General features: G+C 38.6%; 1 protein-coding gene across 3 annotated transcripts in view; it reads right to left on the bottom strand.

Moving 5' to 3' along the window:
• USP22 (ubiquitin specific peptidase 22) overlaps window positions 1-22,763 on the bottom strand; it is a 178,958-nt gene that overhangs the window by 105,638 nt on the left and 50,557 nt on the right. For all 3 annotated transcript variants that reach the window (XR_012647743.1, XM_075010791.1, XM_075010792.1), the window contains exon 2: window positions 11,351-11,483. Coding sequence is in view for 2 of the 3 variants with exons in the window: in XM_075010791.1 (XP_074866892.1) it covers window positions 11,351-11,483 (133 nt within the window). In the remaining variant the exon portion in view is untranslated. The remainder of the gene's footprint in view (window positions 1-11,350; window positions 11,484-22,763) is intronic.

Below are 22,763 nucleotides of genomic sequence, written 5' to 3'. Positions count from 1 at the left end.
TAGCCTGCTAACTGAAGATCTGAGAAGAGAAAACAAGAGCTCCAATGATGGAGAGAGGGGGAACTGAGCTGGTTGGCGGGGGGGAGTGGGCAGTGCATATATTGGTCGCCATATCGGCACAACTCCAAGGGGTGCCACACCAACCCTATGGCTACAGGCTAAGGCAAAAAACTTCCGGTGACTAGATGTGCGCCTGTGCACACCCAACCTGGAATGGACATGAGCCATCACTTGAAGAAGAACTTTACATTTAAGAATACCTTGTCTAAACCACAGAAACAACCATCGGCATTAATAAGACTCCTCAATATGCCAACCTTTTCATAGGCCATCTTGAAGAAGAATTTCCATGATGGTGAAAGAAGCTGAACCAGCCTGTGAGCATCTCAGCCTTTTAAAAGCAGAGCGGCAGAAAATGTCTGATCCCAGCACATGGAGTGTGCCAGACATTGTCTATTAACTTGGGGGGGGCGGCAGGAAATGTGTGCGCGAGTGACCAGTAGCAATAACCGTTAAGCAGATGCTTATTGGTTAGTTGTATAACTGGATACTCTATCACATCACTCATTTCAGAGAGGAGGAACACTACAATGGTATGTTTTACTGGGGGTGGTGGGGAGAACAGTCATCTGCTTAACTGGATGCTTTAATTTCCATTTCAGCAGCACACACTGTTCGTTCCCTTTCCTTTTTTAAACAAGTGCTCAACAATGGCCACTGGCCAGCTGACAGACATCAGCAAAATATTGTTCTCCACCCCCTCCACCCTCAACTACAGACTTAGATCCCACAGTTTAATACAATATCACTTTGACATGAAATTTTCACAAAGAGAAAAGAAACGTGAAACTTCTTAGACTGTCCTGTGAAAGAAATAATACTTCAAAACTGTGGCTATGCGTCACTGATTAATGACACCATATTTTGGACAATGAATTTCATGCCATAAAAGCTAAGCTGCTTAAAAGGATTATTTTAGGATAGAATTGCGAGAACTGTTACTCTTCTAGAAGACTTCAAATATTTCATTCTGAACTGTTACTCTTCTAGAAGACTTGACAAATATTTCATTCTGGACTAAAGAAATTGCCTACAAAAGATGAAAAGATTTTTTAAACCAAGGCTATTAATACACTTTATTGCCTGGTAAGGGCATACACGAAGATCTGTTTTTCAATGAGTTAGCTGCATAATTACATATTCTGCTTGCAATTTCCATTGTATTCAGGGACATAAATGAATAAAACAACCACTAGGGTTGCCACTAAATGTTGGTAAGTGGACATCTGAGGCCCCACCCACTTTCTCCCCAAATGCCTCACCCCATCGCTCTTCATCACTGCATAATGCCTCAAATAATATGGTATGTTCCTTTTAGCATAGGCATGGGAATTAGTTGGGGGAAGTGGTGGGCCTGGGATCCTGGCTGCGGGCGCCATCCCCCTGCTACCCCAGAATGCCTGCCACCCAACATCCCATTAATTCATACACTGAAATTAATGTAATACTCTCGTCCTCCCCGTTTTTCTTAAGAAACATTGCTGAAATCCTCTTTTGTCAGTCCTTGTGAACCAGGTGAAAGTTATTATGTATTTGCTTTTAGAGAAGATGGAGAAGAAAAATATCTTTTGTGAAATATGGTAAAAGAATGTTAAAGCCAAGAATTCTAAAACCCTTAGACTGCTACCATAAACCCCCTTTTCATTCTTCATTTCCTTCCAACATAACCATGTCCACAGAAGAAGTGTTTTCTCTCAACCAGCTGAGCTTCAAAAATTAGAGGTCTACTCTATTAACCTTGTTGGATTAATTTCCCTAATTCCTTAAAGAGCAAAAACAGAGTTCTGCCTCTTTTAACTATCTGGCAACTCCTCACTGGTCCATATACCATTTCTAATGGTACTGCCATAGCTGCACAGCCTCATGATCATTCGTTATTAAAAATAAGCTTTCACAGGAAGATGCCTATTTCATAAAATAGCACTGAAACGAGTATCTTGCCTTCCAACAGAAAAAAAAAGGATAGTTAAAATACTGCTGTGAGAAACTTCCACTTCTTCAGGATGTAAGCAGTGGCTACATTCCCAGTGCATCTTTCATTTGCACAAAAATTGTGTATTGTACTAGTAATGTGCTGCCTAGTGTAAATATCCATCTATCACTTCAGTATGATGTTAGTTTTCTCTATGCTAAACACACTGCAATGCAGAAAACAACAAAAGGAAGAATTTACTTTGCCATGCATACTTGTATCTCATTTATCTGTAGACATACACACTGTGTTAAAGTAAGTAGACTATTGTCAGATTAGGCATTAGATTGGCAGGCAAAGGTCAGAGTACAGGTATTGCCATGGCCATTGGTCAGGACTTCATAATCCAATTCATAATGCTTGGGGAAAGAGGTAACAGATATAGCAAGGAATATATTTTAAGAGCATTACGATCCTATAGAATCCAAAAGACTAGGTACTACTTTGCAAAAAAACAATTTCCAGTGTTCTCTAATGGCCATTGTAACTGCAATCTACACAGCTTCTTAGAAGAGTGGTTAAATCTGCAGTTCCTGCTAACTCAGAAAAAAAAAAATCATTAGGGCTTGGTGCACCCTAAAAAAATGTAGGTTGACATAGCTAGGACATTCGGGCACGTGAAAAAACCCACACCTCTAACCATCCTAGTAATGCTGACCTAACCTCTAATTGCAGCCACTTAACTCCTACTTTTTATACTTAATAAAAATACTTTTGTTTGTTGTCAAGTCACTGTAAATAATTGATACCTGGGGGTGGGGAAGCAATCACACTGCATCTCTGTCATTGATATAGGGAGTGTACATCTTTGAGTTTCCTCAGTGTAAAATTTTTACACAGGGAAGGATAATTTGGGGTTTTGTGCTCTTTTGGGGGTTGAGTTCTTGGGTACTGCCAACAGCCTTATAACTGAATATATCTTCTCTCAGTGTTGTAAGAAATAAAACCTAGAAACCAGTTAGGGTAAAAAGTACTTTTAGGGTATTCTCTTATCACCTATTATTGTAACTAATGGTGTCATACAGTAGGAGGCCAGGGCCAAAAGAGATACAGAACACTCCTCCCAGAACTGAGCTGGTTCATAGAGTGTCGTTCTGCAGGGGAGCGGCACCTGAAACTCTGTGCCCTGACTGCAGGATAAACCAGGCCAGGTCAGGGATGGTGGGGAGCCCCAGAGGGCAGAAAGACAGGCATCATTGACTTGGTCTAATCCCAAGGGGACCCTTGTGATCCAACCCATCTCAGTACATACAGCTCGGTCCTCAGAGGAAAGCTATTAGCCTAACAACAGTGGCTTGGGGGAAGCAGTGCCCTTTCAGAGACAAATAAACCACTTCTGTTGCTGCACACACACAGTTAGAGCCCATAGCGTACACGCATCTTAAGTGCTTTATAATAATTCTTCTTCATTTGACTTTTTAAGCTTTTACCACATTTTTGCCCATCAGATGCCTTTTCCATGAAAACAGTAGTAGCAGCAACAGCCGGAAGTATTGCTAAGAACATTTTTACAATGGATTTCATCTGCTGTACCAGCAAAACTAAACTGAAAATGGAATTTTTTAAAAAAAGCACAATGCAGAATTTAGACACCAATCAGCCTATTGCACACAGTGAATTTTTAGTGTCTAAATGTCCTTACGCTTAAGATAGACGTATGGAAAAATGATACAGAAACAGCCTCAGAACACTTCATGGGGATAGCATTGCTCTGATTAACCACACTTACTTCTGACAAATCTGTCATGTTTTAAACTCAGTTCTCCCCCTTTTGCCTACAGTCTGTGCCGTTTAAGCAGTGCCCTAAAGTATTATCTCTTTGGCCCGACCACCTACTATATAACACTATTAAATTACAATAATAAGTGATAAGAGAATACCCTAAAAAGTACTTTCTACCTCAGACGATTTCTAGGTTTTATTTCATTTCTCACAACACTGATGGAAGATATATTTAGTTATACAGGTTGAGCCTCTCTAATCCAACCACAATGGTCTCAGTCTGGCAACATCCATAATCTAGCATGATTTTAGTTATCAGACTACCAGTTATCATGGGTGTGGCCAAGTTTCCCGTGGTCCCACGAAGTTTGTTTACAGCCACCTGCCCTGGATCACAGTGTTAGGTGCTCTTATTTAGCTCTAATTTACCCCTAAATGTCTTTTAAGACTCCAGTAAGCATTGAAAGTGTTGGTAATGTGCTAGACAATACTGACCTCCCATGAGAGCGCCAATTCTGTTGTTTGGCACTGTTCAGGTACCAAGGGTGCCAGATAAGAGAAGTTCAACCTGCACTGGACAACAACTTCAGCATTCTGCACCACAGGACAGAGGTTCAGATTTCCAGAATAATCTGATAAACAATTTAAAAACATATTCCTCTACTCAACCATCAGGGTATTCTATATTATTTATATGGTACCAGTAAAAAAAAAAAAAAAAAAGCTTAAAGAAAATCAGACAAGTTATTGATAGCCTTCATTTAGCACTGTGGTTCTGAGTCTCTCATATACAAAAGCCACACAAAACCTTTTTATGCAATTTACTGCAGCAGTCTGTACTGCTGCCTTGATAATGGTAATATCTAATCCTCGACTCTTCACTCACCATAAAATTCTCTCCCGTTAAATGCCGTACACCTACATACAGACTGATGTGCTTCTCTGGGGCAACAAGCATAATTTTTTACACACACACACACACACACACACACACACCTCTCACTCTCCTCCCCCCCAGCCCCCATAGCGCCTCTTTACCACCTAGATCTTTATATCTGGCATCACCCCTAATTCTGAACCTCTTCTCTCTCTTATGGCAGTTACTTTGCCTACCATCATTTTAAGACCATGGCTTAAAAGATGATTTCAAATGCCTCAAACACACCTTCAGAGTAGTTCTGTCTTTCTTCCCTCATTCTATTGCAACACCTTTCTCTAATGTTTTCCTGTATCCCAGCTTTCAATGCTGAGTTGCACCGATGACTTCCTGCACATCTTCACACTGAATTATAACCATTTCACTCAACAAATGACTAGCACGGGCAAATTGCTCAGACATGTGTTTCCATATTGTCCTCATTATCCCTGTATATCCTGGAAATCATTTCAAGCCAGGAAGTACTACCATACTCCCCACACTCCTAGTTCCAGCATTCCTCTTTACAATAGGTAATATTTTGGGACTTCTAGCTTTTAAATTAAATCTTCCTTATGACATCTGCATAAAAGAAGAAATTAAGACAGATATGAATGATCTGGTATTTTAAACCAGCTTTCTTCAGCAATAAACAGTAAATCAATATGCTCATTTCTGACATAACCATAATACAGTATTATTTGTCTTCAAAAGTTTCCTTGTCTTCTAGGAAGGAAAATGCAATTTGTTCGACTAGCAGATAATAGTTTCCCCAAAAGTATAAGTAAAGCTAGTTGCTCTGGGTTCAGTGGTTTAGAGAATGGTTAACACAAGGTCAAGAAAAACTGCTTTTTGCTTCGATGTTTTATTAACCTTCCTACCCCATTTTACCAAGAGCACACAGTCATCTTAAGAAATATCTACATGAAAATAACTTCCATTAGAAAACAGAATTTGCACCAGCTTTGGTTCTGAAAATAGTGAATGTATGTACAGAATGTTCTTTTAAAATAAAAGAATAAATATTTGGTATTTAAATTTAATGTCATAAAATACAGCGATGCATATAATTTATGCAAGATTCCCAAAGGTGTGAAGGTTTTTATACATCTTTGAAAAGCCCTTTGCAACTGGCTATGTTTCATTTTTTTCCCTCCATTTTGGTACAGTACATGAACTATTTTTATATTTTTAATACTTCACATGCAAAGATATATATTTTCCTAGTGTGTATAACTTGGATCAATTTTTGATTACAAGATAAAGTTATTCCATTAAAAGCATTCTGCCTGCAAGTAGTAAGTGGTCTGACATCTTGCTACTATTGCTTTCTCTATATTTCAAATAAATAAAAGCTATTTTTGTAAAGAAACCCTACCAACGAAATAGTTTTCTAAGCCATTTTTAAGTCACTGAATTATTCATTTGGAAAGTCAGAGTTGTGGACTAGTTTAGAGAGGGGTATTTTATTTTCCTTCCTTAAAATACTTTTCCAGATTTATGGCAGTCTCCTAAACCTTGCAAGATATGTGGTGGTTGGACAACATAGCAAGTCTCCTAAATAGGTTTGATATGCAAAACACTACTTAATTTGAATCAAATTACACATGCAAGTTTAGGTTAATAATGTAAGTGTGTGAAATACATTTTATGTGGGAAAAACAAAGTCCTCTTAATTGCCAAGAATAAAATTTGCTATATAGAAAGCTTTAATTCTGTTTACAAATATTTAACTTTAGTAGGAAACATTTATTAATGACTTTGGGTAAGCATGCTCATTTTTTAATAAAGTTCTTCTCTCAAAAGGTTTGACCCATCTCAGGAAATCTGCTTTTATTTGTTAAAGCAGCATTTGACTATTATCTTTGGTATTTCAGTGCATATTGGAACATTAATAACCAGATACATCTTGGTAGTTATCCAGCTATGTGAAATCTTATTGATGCAAACAGCAAAGATAAATACGGAAAACAAGACACCATTTTTCAACCAAAAAGTCCATGGTGCTACACAGAGTACATCCCGCCACTGTTGAAATTCCGTATCAAATTCAGATTTCTCTATTTCACTCTAATATTGGGTTAACCCCTATTCTATTAGCAAATATTGCAACTATAATTTGTGTCCATTAAATTAGCAATCTGTGAAGTATGCAGTTTATTAATTATTGTTGTTATTTGTACTAACATGGCACCTGGAATCCTATTGTAGAAGGAGCTGTGCAAACAAAACAGAGGCTGTGCCTACCCTAGCAAGTTCTTTTGGAAAATCTGTCCCTTTTTTGAAAGCTACACGTGGAACACCTACACACAAAATGCGCTCTTCCGATACGAAATTGAAAGAATGCAGCTCTTCTTCTGGAAGCCTCCTTTCACTCTCAGATCAGGAAGAGCACCTTCCTTTGAAAGCTTCTTTGGAGAAAAAAAAAAAAGTGTGTAGATGCTCTGTGGGCTCTTTTTTCAACAGAGTAGTGCTGATGGTGCTGGATTTTTTGATCCCTGACCCGTTCTTTCAAAAGAGCGGAGGCCCTGGGGACACTCTCTATCAAAAGAGTGGACTGCTTTTTTTATCCACCTCTTTACAGGTGGACACGCTCTTTCGAAAGAAGTTTTTTCAGAAGAGATCTTGTGGAAGAACTTCTCGAAAGATTGCCATTGTGCAGACGTAGTCAAAAGAGTCCCTGCAAGACGTTTGGCCCAGTTTCTGAATTACAATTTGTGGTTCTTCTAGGGCTTAAAGAAGAACTAATTTTAATTAACATGCCCCAACATCCAGTTGTCAGTAGCACTGGTAACATTTACCTACTCAGAGTGACTTAACTGAATGAGGAAACCTTAGAAAAAATTCATACAGAATATAACCAAATATTTTGAACATAACCATTATAGGAGAACTTTAAGACATCTCTGTCAGCTGTACTTAAATTTTCTCTGAAGTTCCAAAGCACCATGCATGTCGGCGCACACATTCTCTCCCTCTCCCAAAACATATGCTGACATTTTACAGTAAAAAGTTAAAAATTCAGGAGAAGAAAAATTATTTTTAAAACTTATTTTAAATAAGTGAGTTTGGTTTTAGAACTTCGGCAGATTGGTCGGTTGCTGGAGCATTCAATATTTTATTGTTTGCTGGAGGGGGAAAAAAAATTCCTTTATAAAGCAGTTTCGCAGGAGTTAGATGAGAACGCATCTGATGTTTGCTGAGTGAAGGCTCATCCTTACTCTTGTAAATGTAGGTCACTCCTGTTGAACGCAGGTGGTGTGCTTCTGATATATGATCCTGATTTATGCTCCCCTTTTAAATTTTTTATTCCTCTTGCAGATTCCATGATGTTTTGTTTATTGTACTACATAAAGACCCAGATGATAGGTGCACAGGATCTTATTTTTGTATCCACAAGTGACAGTCCTATTCAATTAGCTCTTCTCTTGATAGAATCAAGCTGGAAACTAAGCCACCATTGTTTTATTTTTATTCTTTAAAAGACTGACTTCAAAATACTAGATAGTTAACTAATTATTGTTTTGTCCATTTTTATTGAAAGTCTGCATGTTGGGTTTTTTTTTTTAAACTAACTCCATGGAGTTTTCAGTCCACCCTAGAAGACCCTTCTCTAATTTTTTAGGAAGAGATTCCTTAATTCTTGTCTGTTTCTTTACATCATCTCACCAATACTGATGCTCAACCCTTTATCCCATATAGCTCATACCATCTGGAACAACCATCAAGTGTCTGTCTCTGTGCCTTATTATCAGATTTAGAATCTTAGCAAAAAACCTTCTTGCTCCATTACTTCTACATTTTAATTTCCTTCTGTCTCTCAACAATTAACACTATATAGTAATTTGGGACATTAAAATTCAACTGTTAGGCTAAAATCTTGATACAGGTATATCACACACACAAGCACAGAAAAGTTTAAATAAAAATGCTATGCATGGATCCAATGTCAAATACACATATAAACAAAGGTTACAATAGATAAGTCAGTCATGTCAGCTTTACATATGAAACCGCTTCCAGTATTCCTTTCAACAATACTTACATCAATTAAGTATACAAATAGGGCATTTGCATGAGAGAAAATGACACGCCTTTTGCAAAATTTTCACAGAGTGAGTATTTGACAATCATAAAAGCAAGTAAGGCATGCAGTGAAAAAATCACTAACATAACAAACAAGTGTTGGATGCTTTGTTGTAGCTGCTGTGTTAGACCCAACATTTTATTGGTCTAACTTCTGTTAATGAGAAGAAAACAAACTTTCAAGATAGAGAGCTCCTCTTCAGGCTACCTCAAGAAGAGCTCTGTGTGAGCTTAAAAGTTTGTATCTATCTCACCAACAGAAGTTCATCCAAAAACATTTCCTATAACCTCACCCATATTGTCAAATAACAAACACATACTGTTGAAAGCATATTTTTACCACCCAATATTTACAATGAAGATGTTTTCCTCATTTAATTCATTTAATTCTAGTTTAGCTTTATTTCCTTATAACGTCGGCTGACTCAAAACTACAGTTTTGTGAGAGTACATATTTTATACATGGTTTTTATGCAAGGGTGTTAGTACAGTTTGCATGTCTCCTCGGCAAATCTCTGCTCCCTAATCTGCCTCTTTTCTTGAAGTACTTACATCCTAAATGATCATAGTTCCATTTGCAAGATTATTTTTAATTTTAAACAAAAAGCTGTGCTCTTCTGATAAATACAGAAATACAACGAAGGATCAAGGATAATTCAGAGTTCTTTCTCAAAAAAAAAAAAAAAAAAAATCAATAAAATTTCATTTCACAAACAGATAATGGCAATCAATGATTGCATTAGTTTTGCTAGTGCCTTAACAGGGTGAACTGCACAACTTGAAAGTCCCTGATTTTTTTTTAAATGTATTTTTCTTGCCCTTTGCCCAATACTAGATAGTCATGCATTTGTAACCCCAGAGGCACTGAAACCACTGACAAGGGAGAGTGAAGTCTCTGATCTACAGCCTTCTCTGAAAGCTAGATAGCTTTTAGCTCATGTGATGGAGCACAGGCCTTTAGCCTCTAAGGTTGCAGGTTCATTCCCTCCTGCCATCTACCCAGGAGCAGCTTTACATATTGTATTAGTCTGCTGGAATATAAATACTGAGGTTTAAACACTAGTATCCATGAGTCAGTTTGGATCTTACAAGTTAATTTCTTTGTCTAATGAAGGAAAGTAAATATATGTGGCTGGGATGACTTAGTTGGGGTTGATCCTGCTTTAGGGATGTGGCTGGACTAGATGACCTCCTGATGTCCCTTCCCACCCTAGAATTCTATGGTTCTGTGATAAGGCACAGACCCCTCTTTTTGGCTAGACCTGCTTCAGAACAGTATGTCATAGCAACGACACTTCCAAGAGACTGGAGGTAACTTTGTTCCAGGGAACAAAGTAGTAGGGAAAACGGTAGTAATTTCACAGTCCAATGTAATTAGAAAACATAGTGATGGAACTGACCACCAGATCTTCAAAGAGGGCTGCAAACATATTTTAGAGAAGCACAGGGATCCCATGGGCTCTCTGGATTTCCTTCATCCTATAATTTTCTTCCTTTTCACTCATGTTCATAAATGGGGAAAACAGGGTTGCAACCAATCTTAAATGTACCAAATTCACTGCAACTTTAGGGTAAAACTTTTAAAAACTGATTTTTCACTACTTTATTTTTTCACAAAGTGTAGTGCAAATAGATTAAAGTATTGGATGCCAGCCAATACTTTTTGACTAAATTTATGCCTTTTCATTTGGGAAAGGGAACAAAAAGATTAGCTATTTTTGAGAGTGGTTATAGTTAGAAAACTAACCCTAAAAAGCCTAATCTTGATGCTCCAATGTCACATTCACTCAATTTACAAAATCAAAACCACATTAAACTACCATAATTACAAACAAAACTCATTGTTCAATAGATTGTTAGACTTCTAATTTACCCAACAATGAAGGCTGAAGAATCTGAGCTTCATGGGCATTTTGCTGATGCTGTTGAAGAGGAACAAGAGAAAGCTCTTCTACTATTAGCTTTACACTCCTGACAGCAGCTGAACAATTTTCTTGTTGTTAGTTTAACAATATAATTAAAACCATGCAAGGACAGAAGTGCAGAAGTCTGTTATGTTTTTAAATTTAACAATTTTTTCTGAACATAACCACTTTCATTTTCATTGTAGATGCAATGACGAATATCGATGTGACATTTTGTTTTAAAATGTTAGATAATCACACACAGTTATATTACGTAACAAAAATTAAAGAGAAAAAACTGAAATACCAATTAAAAACAAGATTTGCTTTTTAAAACAGAAACCAAGAACAGTTACTCCAGGGATTTTTCCTCCTTTAATTTTTTATTCATCATTTTAGCCCAGAAACGTACATATGAAATAATTAAGTTGCAAGCGTGGAAAGTTAAAATTATAACAAGGAACGCACCTATGTGGCAATGAAACCCTAAACAATGAAAGTTGAAGCTATGCTCAGTTTAAAATACTGTAAGAGGTCTAGTCAAGGTAAACATTAGAATGGATTTTTGGTAGATGTCACAGACTGAAGTTGGAGGTGGGGAAGGGAGAGGCCGAGGAAAATAAAAACACTCACAAGCCACCAAACATTGGGATACAAGGACTAGCGAGGGATTCCAGAAGGTTGGCTCACCTAAATTGTGTCGTTTTGTCTTCGCGTGCTCGTGAATATGTTTCTTTGTAAAACAGCCAAAGAAGACACAATAGAGGCAAGAGTGGAGTCTGTTCAGATGGGCACCACACATGTGACAAATGCACGATTTCGCCTGAAATACAAAAGTAAATAATTATGAACAGGAAAAAACTCTATTTGCACAGGTCAATATTTTGTTAACTCTTCAAACCATTTAGAGAAGCTATCTGGAAGTAGAAATAAACAGTAGACAGTTAACTGAGTGGCTGTCAAGTGTGCCAGATAGACAGCAAGGGTAAATGAAATTCTGTCTTCACAGACTAAGTACATTACAGGCAGAAACAGAACAAACTTTTTCATTCCCTCAACACATTTCAAAACCTTGATCTGGAGCAAGTCATTTGCGGGAGGAAGAACAGCTCAGTCTAAAGCACTGGCCTTGTAAACCAGGGCTTGGGAGTTCAGTGATTGTTGGGGCCTCATATGTATAGGGCTGGACTCAACCTCCTGAGGTCTCTTCCAGCCCTACAATTCTATGATCCTAGGAATAGCTAGCATCCACACCAGTTTGAAGTTGCTAGTTTCCTCTATTGTGTATACCAACCACAGTGTCAACTGCAAGATGTTTTTGACACCTTCCATTCAAAGATCATGCACTTCCAACAACTGACTTCATATAGGCCAATCAGCCACATAGAACAAAAACTGCAGAAATGTAGCACTTTAAAGACTAACAAAATGATTTATTCGGTGATGAGCTTTCTTGGGACAGATCCACAGAACCTCATCACTAAAGACTAACAAAATGAGTTATTCAAAGTGCTACATTTCTGCTGCTTTGTTTTGTTGGAGTACAGACTAACATGGCTACCTCTCTGTTACTATTCAACCACATATGTATTTTGGTTATTAACTAATCTGGGCTAGGTTTGCAACAAGTTTTTGGAAGGTGAAAGAGACTCCATTTCCCTACACCAGCCAGTCCAGTAAGATATTTAATGACAAATGATGTGAGTCATTTGAAGTGAAGCACACAAACCCAATATAATAGTTTGCTCTCCTGTTGCTATGATACATTTCAACTAACTCTGACAAAGTATTCAAAAATTAGATGAGGTAGATTTTTAATCTTGATCAAGAGCTGAACTCTTCTTCAAAATCAATATTCCATATTTTTCTGCCATTAGCTGTCCAACTCAGATGTATCAATAAATCCCTTGGGAGACTTCTATTATTCCTAGATGGTTGCAAACCAAAAAGAAGAATTTAGGGATCACAAGGCCACAAATCACCAAACTATTTAGCATCAAATACTTTAAGTATCATATTTTACACTTGGCTGAACACTAGTAGCCAAAATAATTCAAACTTAAATGGATTCCTTCTTACCAGAATGATGTGGACAACAATTCTAGCAACAAATGAGTAAACCCAGAAACGAAGAGAATGGTGTTCAAATTCAGATATTCACTTCAATATGGTGATTTTTTACTGTTCTGTAATAGATCAAGCCACAAAGACCACTTCCAAGTAACAGGAGGACCACAGCAATGAATGTGGAAACAGTTTTTTTGTTTTTAAAAGGCAATAATCCACAAATCTACACCAATCCACAACAAATGCTAAAGAGCCCACATTTTGCAGTATTTGCCCAATCTGCCATAACTTGCAGTAATGCCAAATAAAAATATCAGTTTGATACAATTTTCTCCTCTGACATTTTGCTTTCTCAACACGCAATGTAAAAATAAACTGAGAAGTTTATAGTCTACTGTATTGTGACTTTTTTTAGCCCTTTCAGAAATGGTCTTAAATCTTGAATCACACACCTGAGCTCAAAAAACAATGAGAAAGTCCCATGGCACCTTATAGACTAAGAGTTTTTGGATCATAAGTTTTCATGGTCAAAGATCCATTCCGAAGTGGGTCTTTGCCTACGAAAGCTTATGCTCCAAAAACTGTTAGTCTATAAGGTGCCGCAGGACTTCCCATTTTTGCAGATACAGACGAACGCAGCTACCCCTCTGATATGGGTTCAAAGTTCCCCAAAGTCCTGTAAGGTGAAAGTAGATGAGTTAAATCTAACAGCACCCATGTGCAATAAAATATTTTAAAAGAGGACCAAAAGCCTACCATCACAACTTACAATACGGCCCTACCAAATTTAAGACGATGAAAAATGTGTCATGGGCTGTGCAATCAGCTCTTTTGTGTGCTTTTTATATTATACAGATTTCACCAGATTTTCCACAGACCACGGTTTCTCAAATTGGGTCTCAAATGACCCAAAAGAAAGTTGGGGGTGGGGGGTGTCACAAAGTTATTTTATGGGGGTCATGGTATTGCCACCCTTATGGCTTTGTTGTCATCAGAACATGGTGGCAGGAAAGCAGCAGCTGCTGGCTGGGCAACCAGCTCTAAAGAGAGTGCCCTGCCAACAGCAAAAGAGAAGTAAGAGAGGCAATACCATGCCACGCCACCCTTATGTCTGTGCTGCTTCCCACAGAGCTGGACTTCTGGACAAAAATTGCCCAGGTCTGAAGGCAGCACTGCCAACAGAAGCAACACACAAGTAAGGGTAGCAGAACCACCCCCCACCCATGACTCCTACAAATACAAAACATTATGATTTCAGCTATTTAAATCTGAAAAGTCATAAAAACGATTGCTTTAAAAATCCTATGACAGTGAAGTTGATCGAAAAACATCATGAACTTGGCAGGGCCCTACTTACATCTAAAGAAAAACATTACAAATCTGTCAAACTGATACGTAAACAGTGGTCTTTGGCTACAAAAGCTAAATATGATCAAACTATCCCTAGAGATTGTTGCTACGGCAACAGCTCATAGACTCAGACTAGCAACTGGCTATTTTACTTCTTAGCAATTTGTAGATTACAAGTCTTCTAGCATTAAATATATTGTTAATATATGACAAGTGTGCAGAAAATGCTGAGCATCTTACAGTTTTACTGATTTTTAACCCATCCCTTCCTAAATATTCTTCAATTAAGTAATTTTAATTGAATATTGAAACAGTAAGTTACTCTAGTATAACTAAGAGTTATTTATTTAAAAAATTATCACAAGATGCATGTTAGTATTTCAAGAGTTAGAAACTCTGGAGCTGGGTCTTCAGTCTTTGACATGGCAGAGCTCTCCTCATGCAAATTATTGGGTCAGAAGACAGTGGTGACCAAAACCAAGTTTTTACTATTAAATACTTTGCTCAGCCTCCCAAAAAGACCTAAGCAACTAGATGTATTAAGCAATGAAACCCAGAGATTGCACAAAACAAGGGAACTGGTAATCACAAGGCACTTGATGAATCATTCATTTGTTTAGAACAAATAAGCCAATTTCTAAATGACTGCTATTTTCCACACTCACTATTGCAACACATTCAATGTGTGTGAAAAGAAAAGGGCAAAAGTGAATTGGGTTGTTGACACTTCCTGGTGTCTTGAATTACCAGAAGTTTGTAAATTAAATGTACTATATTATTGAACAACTGGTGCAGAAAGTGAATGTGCTAGTCTCACAGTGCCCTAAATTGACAGTCTTCCTTTGCATGTCAGTTTCTGCTCCAAAATCTCCTGCTGGAGTAGCAAGGGCTTCAAGAGCAGGAGGAGCATCATGAGTTGGGTACAGAAAGCAGTTTGTGGCATTTAAGCAATGTAGTAGGTCTGAATGGCAAAATTCTGTCTCTCTCTACATGGACAGCACCTATAATAAAAAAAGACAGACTACAATAAAGTTTCATTGTTGTAAATCAGTGCTCTGGTTTTACAGATTATTTGACAAAAACTCCATCTTCATTGAACTGAAAGTCAGAGTAATACCCCCGCTTTATTTACAGTTTTCAGGAACAGAGATTTAAGGAGTCTTTTGCCTTTATTTTCATACTGAACTATAAATCAAAGCATGTCCAGAAGTCAAACTGTTTTCTGACCTGGGTTTGGGAATCACCCAAGGACTTCTGATCGCCAGTGAACAATATTTCAACAGATCCATTCAAAAGAGAGGAGACAGGTAATACTATCAAGAAGAACAGAACAGGGGCAGGTGGATCTCAAGCAACACTTTTTGTGTAAGAACATGGTGTAGCATTTAAAGCCACTCCAAGAGTCACAGCGATGTGCTACCAACATTTTAGGAAATCTGCCCAAAATTCCTTTGGCTTGTGACAATTCATAGACTGTGAAGAACCAGATATCTAACCAATGGCTGTCATTTAAACACACTCACGCCAAATCACCCAAACCAAACACCCCTCATATACACAAAACAATAATAAAAGGTGTAAAGGGGTGAGGAAGGAACAGAATTGGACACTATTTTTAAAAATGTATGTCAATAGCACTTAATGCCTTTAGATGGGTGCATTACTTACCCAAAGAATAAAGGCATGCACCCTTCTTTAGAAGCCTCATACCTAAGCCCAGCAGACAAAAGTACTTCTTACAAGGTGTTATTCAACAGCATCAAAAAAGGGTTAAATTCCAGTGATAAGTAGGAACCACAGATTTTGGTAACAGAATTCTGACACGGGGTTCTCATGAGCACCCAACAAATATTACGGTAGTTATTAAGCAAGAGAAAGGCATAGCTCCAGAATAAGGAAGGGGAACTTTACCAATACAGAGAAGCTAAAGAGAATCAAGCAGTAATTTCTGAATTTAATTCCAACCAACACCACAAATCAGAATACTGGGAAGAAGCGTGTGCTGAAGTTCCTTTGTTTTAATATTAGAATTACTGCTACTAATAGTTTACATTTCTCTAGTACCTTCCTTCTGAAAATTTTCAAGAGCTCTTTAAACAAATGAATTCAACTTCAACATCTTCTGAGGTGGGTAATGTTCCCAGTCATCTCTAACCCCACTCCCCTGCCAATTTTCCGGATACAAAATACGAGTAACAGGTTAAACAGCTTGCCCAAAGTCACACAGGATACCAGTGGCAGGGCCAAGAATAAAGATTTCACATTTCCTGAAGCCCCAGTCCTGTCACTAATGTGTAAATAGAAATGAAGAGAACTGTAAACCAAGGTTTTGGTTATTTAAATTAAGACACAGTATTGGAAAACACATTCAATTTGAGAAAAAATATACCTGGTTCATTAACACAAGTAACTGTAAGTTCTTTAAGTGACTCTCTACTCTGAGACCTCAAAGAAGCATATTGTATATTTTTAATTCCTTCATAAATCCAAGCGAGTTAGCCTAAGAGAGACTGAACGGAACAATTGTAAGCAATTGCTTTTAATATTCTCTTTAGCTAGACTGGTCCAAAAGCGACCCATTTAGAGGTAACTGCATTGTTCAAACTCTCTTAAAGACCAGTGAACCCTTTAAGTGTGATAAAAGTACTAAAGAAGTGAAAATCACTGAAAATAAGAAAATGTCAAACACCTTGCTAATTTGCTTTGCTCTTTGATGGAGTGTATTGTGTGTAAGGTATACACAATTGGTTGTGTCTACAGTTGCGGTGACTGTATATTAAATATGGTTCTGGGTAAATTTAATAAATTGTTCATTGGTTAAGAATAAGCAAGTTTCCTGATTTGAGAAATACTGTTTAATTTAAAAGTTAACCTTAAAAAACCTTAGTAATAACCTTCTTAGCTAAAGCTCCCTCACCTTAGTAAAAAGGATTATTCAAGTGGTCCCCAAACTGTGAAGTGCACCCCAGTTGGTGAGGGGGTGTAAAAGAATGTCTGGGTAGGGCAGCGGTTGGCAACCAAAAGAGCAAGAATAGCCATTTATTTTGAATTTGATAAAAACTCAATAATTTGAGAGCCACAATGCACGTGAATATGAGAATATCCTCAACAAAAATAGCATCAGCCTATGCTTTTTGTAACCCCTATTTTAGGGCAGCGCGCGTGCGCGCGCACACACACACACACACACACACACACACACACACACACACACACACACACACACACACACACACACACACACACACACAGGAGGAGTTATCCAATGGTTCGAGATCACATATCATTTGCTATTTAGATATGAGTTGTTCATAGTTGGGCTATTAGACGTTCACCAAAACATTAAAAATAATCAGGAGGGTTTTTTTGACTTTGCAATTATAACATTGTGAGCCACAAAGTCGTCCTTAAAGAGCCACATTTGACTCTGAAGCCTCAGTCTGAAGACTTCTGGGTAGGGGGTGGCAGGCCTGGGTCAGCTGCCAGGGTTGTGGCACCACCCAGACCCCCTCTGCTCCAGCCTTAGCCCCAGTTTCAGCCACTCAGATACTGAAAGCTTTAGCTACCTGCAGTAACCAGCCTCTACTATCAGGAGGCAGAAAAAGCAGCAGCTGCTGCTGGATCCCAGAGGGGCACTTAGGGATGACTGCAGTACCAGCAGCTCTTCTCCCGCCCTTCTTAGCATGGCTGGCCCTTCCCTATTCAACCCCACACACTGCAGCCCAGCCCCTTAATTCCTTGTCCTGCCCAACTCACCCTTCCAACCCCATCCCTCTCAGGCTTTGGGGCAAAGGCTGGGCAGGGACTGGGTAAGAGGGTGATAAGACTGAAAAATTTGAGGACCACTGGCTTATCCTATTAATTTTTAATGTATAAGCAAAGTGTAGTTTCTTATATTTCTGCAAAATCCCATTGGAATCCTGGCAAATTCATGAACTGATCCGCTTTCACCTTTACTCACAAATCTAGGAATGCTGACTCAGATGGTTCTGAGAAACTATTTCATGGGGATCAACTAAGTTACCAAATTGATCTGATTCTTTCTGGAGGATTGGATTGTTGTACACGAAGGATCACAGGGATCCTTCTTTTACTCAATTAAATATGTCAACTTTAAACTGGAGGGGTGCTGGGGTAAGTATTTCTGCATTCCAGTAAATTTTGGGGGGAAAAAACGTGAACCCGGAATGGCTCATTTAGAACGGGAAAGCTCCGTATCACGGACTTTGTACCTAGTGTATCAGGACAAAAATAATTTCCCCTGTATCCTTAAGGCTGACTCCCTGTCTTCTTCCTGGCTCTCAGCAAGCAGAATAATCATTCCTGGAAGACACCAGCAACTCCTGAAGGCTGAATCAGAGCTCACACAAATATTCAGACACAAAAAAAGATCGACAACTTGGTGAAATGAGGTTCTAAAAATTTTCTTTGCTGGCCTCAAGGAAGCTATGGCATATTTGATTACAACAAGGAGTGTGTTCTCTTAAATCTGCAATCCTTCTAAAGAAACCAAAAAGCATATAAAATCCATCAAAAGAGCCCTATTACCTGACATTGCATGTGATATCAATTTAGAGGAACCTTGCTGGACTCATACTACTGGAGATATGTCTACACTTTAATAGTAACAAAGCTGACACTATCACAGCACTTCCTGCAATGACAGAAGAGGTGTTTGTCATTGTTGAAAATGTGACCCATTGAGAGGCAACAACTAAGCTGATGGAACAGTTCTTCCATTGGTTTGACTGCGTGCACCATGGGTGTTATGTCGACCTAACTACTTTGCATGGGGCATGAAAGTTTCTCCTGCCCCTAAGCAATTTATCTAGCTCAAGCTAAATTTTAGGTGTAGGCCAGATCTTAGAAGCTACTTTTTCCATAATAGGCCAGTCTGTCCATTTGTTACATGGTGATGTTTAGAAATCAGATCAAACACCATTCAGTGAAGAGATCCCAGAATCTCCTTAAAAGAGTAATAGACAGCGAATCCTTGCAAACTCAGAGTTGAAATATTGTTACTTCTCTTGGGCTGTCACCACAACCAACCTACCAATAGGCTTGCCAGTAACTCACTTCATTTCCTCTTATTCTCAGTGAAGGAAAACAAGGAGATCAGCCGTCCATTCAGAATTTGCTGGACGTATGGAAATGTCCTACTTTCGGGAAGGTTTCAAGGGTTAATAATCCAGATTCATAAGTTTCTGGCAAAACAGATGTGTTTGTTCAGAAGGTGTTTGAAGTCATTTTGAACTGAAGAAACAGACTGGACCTATTCTTGTCTGTTCCCTGCTGATCCCTCTGGAAGGCATTTTAACAAGTGGATTTTCAGTGTCTCTCTCATACAAACATATTAGGAAACGGCCCCTTTATACTGCATGTATTCCATAGAGCTAACAGAGGTTTATCTGCATGTTTTCTATCTTGATGCCAGTGATTTTTCCATAATTGCAATTTATGGTCAGAACCACCAATTTGTGGTATTGCCTTTTCAGCTTTTGGTTATTTCCCACTTTCAAGGCTGGTCCCCCAACTCCAACACCTTAAAAATATCTTGCCTCTATAGGCTTCTGCTTAAAAGCTTCCCAAGGTCACATATTCCCTGACCTTGTGAAGTAGCTGCCATCACCCAATGAGAAAACCTCCTTAAAACCCAGGAAGACACACTTGGGATGGTTACCTGTGGGGTAACCCCAAGCTCTTAACCCTCCCTGATAGCCAACTTTTCCATCTTAGGCATGCATATACACAGACCCTTCTCTAGGACACAGGAATCAAATCACTGCCTTTAAAAAAAAAAGAAGCAATTTACTAACAAAAGATTTATGTGATAAAGCATATGTTACTGCACATTACAGAGCAACTGAAAAACAATAGGTTAAAGCACAGATAATTACTTCCCTGGGATCCAGTTTAAAAGTTACAGTGTATGGGGAAGGGAAAGTCGTCCCATACCAAACCCAAAATAAAAAAACTGATTATGTTTACCTAACCATTTTCTTTCTACTTACATATCTGTATGCCCAGATCTCCTTGTGGCATGGATATTTACTGAAGTCCTTTAGCCTTCTCAGGATTAAACATCTCTTTCTCTCTCTCTCTCCTCTCCCCTCTCCACCTCAGCCAAGCAAAAGAAAGAACCCCGCAGCAGGCAACTGAGATGCCAGATCACAAAGCAGTTATAAAATCAGTTCTTAAAAATAGAAAGTATTAAAAAGCCAATTGTTAGGTTCAAAGGAATTTTCTTCAGTTCCTAGCTATATGAAATCCACTTTCAAAACAACATATACTGGTTTAATGGTGAGGAAAAGGGCTTCTGACGTATCTGTTTTACAGAAGCAATACAATGAGTCTTGTAATAAACGTAGGCACAGTCATGATCGCTAAGATGGCCAGAAACATCACAAGGCAGCTTTGACCTCAGTTCATTATTTTCTGGCATTTCAGGGGTAATAAATCTTGCCTGCCTTAGTTTAATATTGTCTTTCTCCTCCCACGAGGCTTAATGCAAAAGAAATTTCACCATTAGGATTGCTTTTAGGCTTGGATCTTAATTGTGTAAAAAAGACCAATGATCTGTTGTTCCACTGTCTTCTGTGACTATGCATTTGTCATTTCAGAAAGAGGCACAGGGAAAATGATCCAGCTATCCAGAGTTTTAAAAGGGCTTATAGATACTACAAACTATATGTTGCAAGGTAAGTTTATAAATATACTGTATAGATGAACAAGACCATTTTATTTAAAATGCAAACACTAAATTTAATGTGTGACTCTCAACTGAAGTACTACTATCTGCTGAGGAAGTATTTAATTTCTCCCATTAGGGTCCTGACCCATGGTTCTCTCAAGTCAATTGGGAGGTTTTCCATTTTGGTTTAGACACAGAAATACAATCTTTGAGATGAGGTCTCGCTACTTCTTTTCTTCACGTAAGGAGGGGAGAAAAAGCATTCTGCAAGGCTGGCCCAGGTATCAGTTGCACTTGGGATTCTGCAGCTTTTTGTGTAGAGGTCAGTCAACTCTTTTGAACTAGGGTTACCATACTCCTGGGTTTTCCCAGACACCATGCCTCATTTTTGAGCTTCCATCTTCTATCCAGGCAAATGCAGTTTTTTCCCCCTCCCCCAAAGCAGACACCACAGCTCAAATACACCACAATTGGTGTATCTCTGCATCAACAGCTGACTGTTCCACTCCCCTGCAGACACAGCTCCCAGATCCTACCCATCCAGGCCCAGACTCTCTGAACTTGGGGAGATGATCCCATGGCGAAGGGCTGAGAATTGTGTCAGCCACCCTGCTACCCTGACAAGGAGAGCACTATTAGCTCTGCATTCCTCCAGTGAGTACCCCTGCCAAATGTATCTGCTCCAGCTTCTTCTCACTGCAGCATCCTCTTTTTGGGAACCCAAAATATAGTAACTATTTTGAGCACAGATCTCAGTTTTTGTATGCTGGTTTCAGGGCTCACTGGAGGGATCCACCCTCTGTTTCCTATAGCATACCTGCAACGTGGATCCTCATATTTCAGCTGTCTTAGTTTCTTTGCAGCTTCCATTGGAGTGCAAGAAGATGGTGTTGACATATAAAAAATGCCCTTAGTCCTTTTCTTACCAGAAGCTTTTTAAGCTTATTTCAAGAACTATATTTCATTATTTGCCCCAACTATCAATCGGGTTACCCCCTTTTAAGCAATCACTCTTAATATTCCAAAAACATACCAAAGTTTATATCTTTCAACCCTTCCTCCTTGCACCATACAGTTCCTTTTACTTCCAGAGTGTAACAATTATTTACAGTGAAAACCGATAATATCCTTACAATATTCTAAAATTTGGATTACACATTTTTAAGGACTTCTCAGATATAAAAAGATATAGAACTGATTAATACGGCAAACAAATGTGCAAATTCTAATATGGCACGAAAGATTATTCATGGTATATTTGGTTTACAAGGAAACAACGTACAGATTATAATGTTAGCTGAAGACGTATGGCTTTAGTGCTGGAGTCAGAGTATGTCCAATCTGGACTTCAATCTTACAGCCACATTTCTAGTTTATTTAATTTGCAGCCGGCACTGCCCATCTCTTCTTGATCCACTGAGTGTGCAACAGGCCATTTTGTACAGGAAATCCAGTTTTATATGTAGACAGATAATGAGATTCATGCTTGGATCTTTAGCAATACACTCATTTATCATTTATCATCATTTATTTCCATTTCTATACTAGGGAGACACCCCTAACCTTGGATGATCTGTGTATCCTTAGACCAAAAGTGTCTCACACTGTACAAACAATTACATTACTACGTTCATAGGTGGATATAATTTTGAGATAAAAAAGAGAAAAGTCTTTTCAGTCTCTGAGGGCTAACAAATCATTAGTTATTATTCAAGGTACAGTAAACTCTTTGCTATCCAGCAGCCCCTGGACCAGGAGGTTGCCGGATATTCCAATATGCTGGATACGTGAGAGGTTTCAAATGCCACATCGGGAGCTACTCTGGGCAGCTTACACCTTGAACCCCCAGGAGCCGCTCTGAGCAGCTCAACCATGGCTGGTCTGTGCAGGGAGACACTGTGGGTGGGAGAGCAAAGGAGACTCCAGCCACAACAAAAATGCTGGTTAGAGAAGTCCTGTTGTTTGAATGCTGGTTAGAAGAGTTTACTGCATATC

The sequence above is a fragment of the Carettochelys insculpta genome, chromosome 16 (genome assembly GCF_033958435.1).
Source record: "Carettochelys insculpta isolate YL-2023 chromosome 16, ASM3395843v1, whole genome shotgun sequence".
Taxonomy (NCBI): Eukaryota; Metazoa; Chordata; order Testudines; family Carettochelyidae; genus Carettochelys; species Carettochelys insculpta.
Note: the sequence above shows the minus strand (reverse complement) of the source record. Positions and strands in the feature narration are given on the sequence as shown.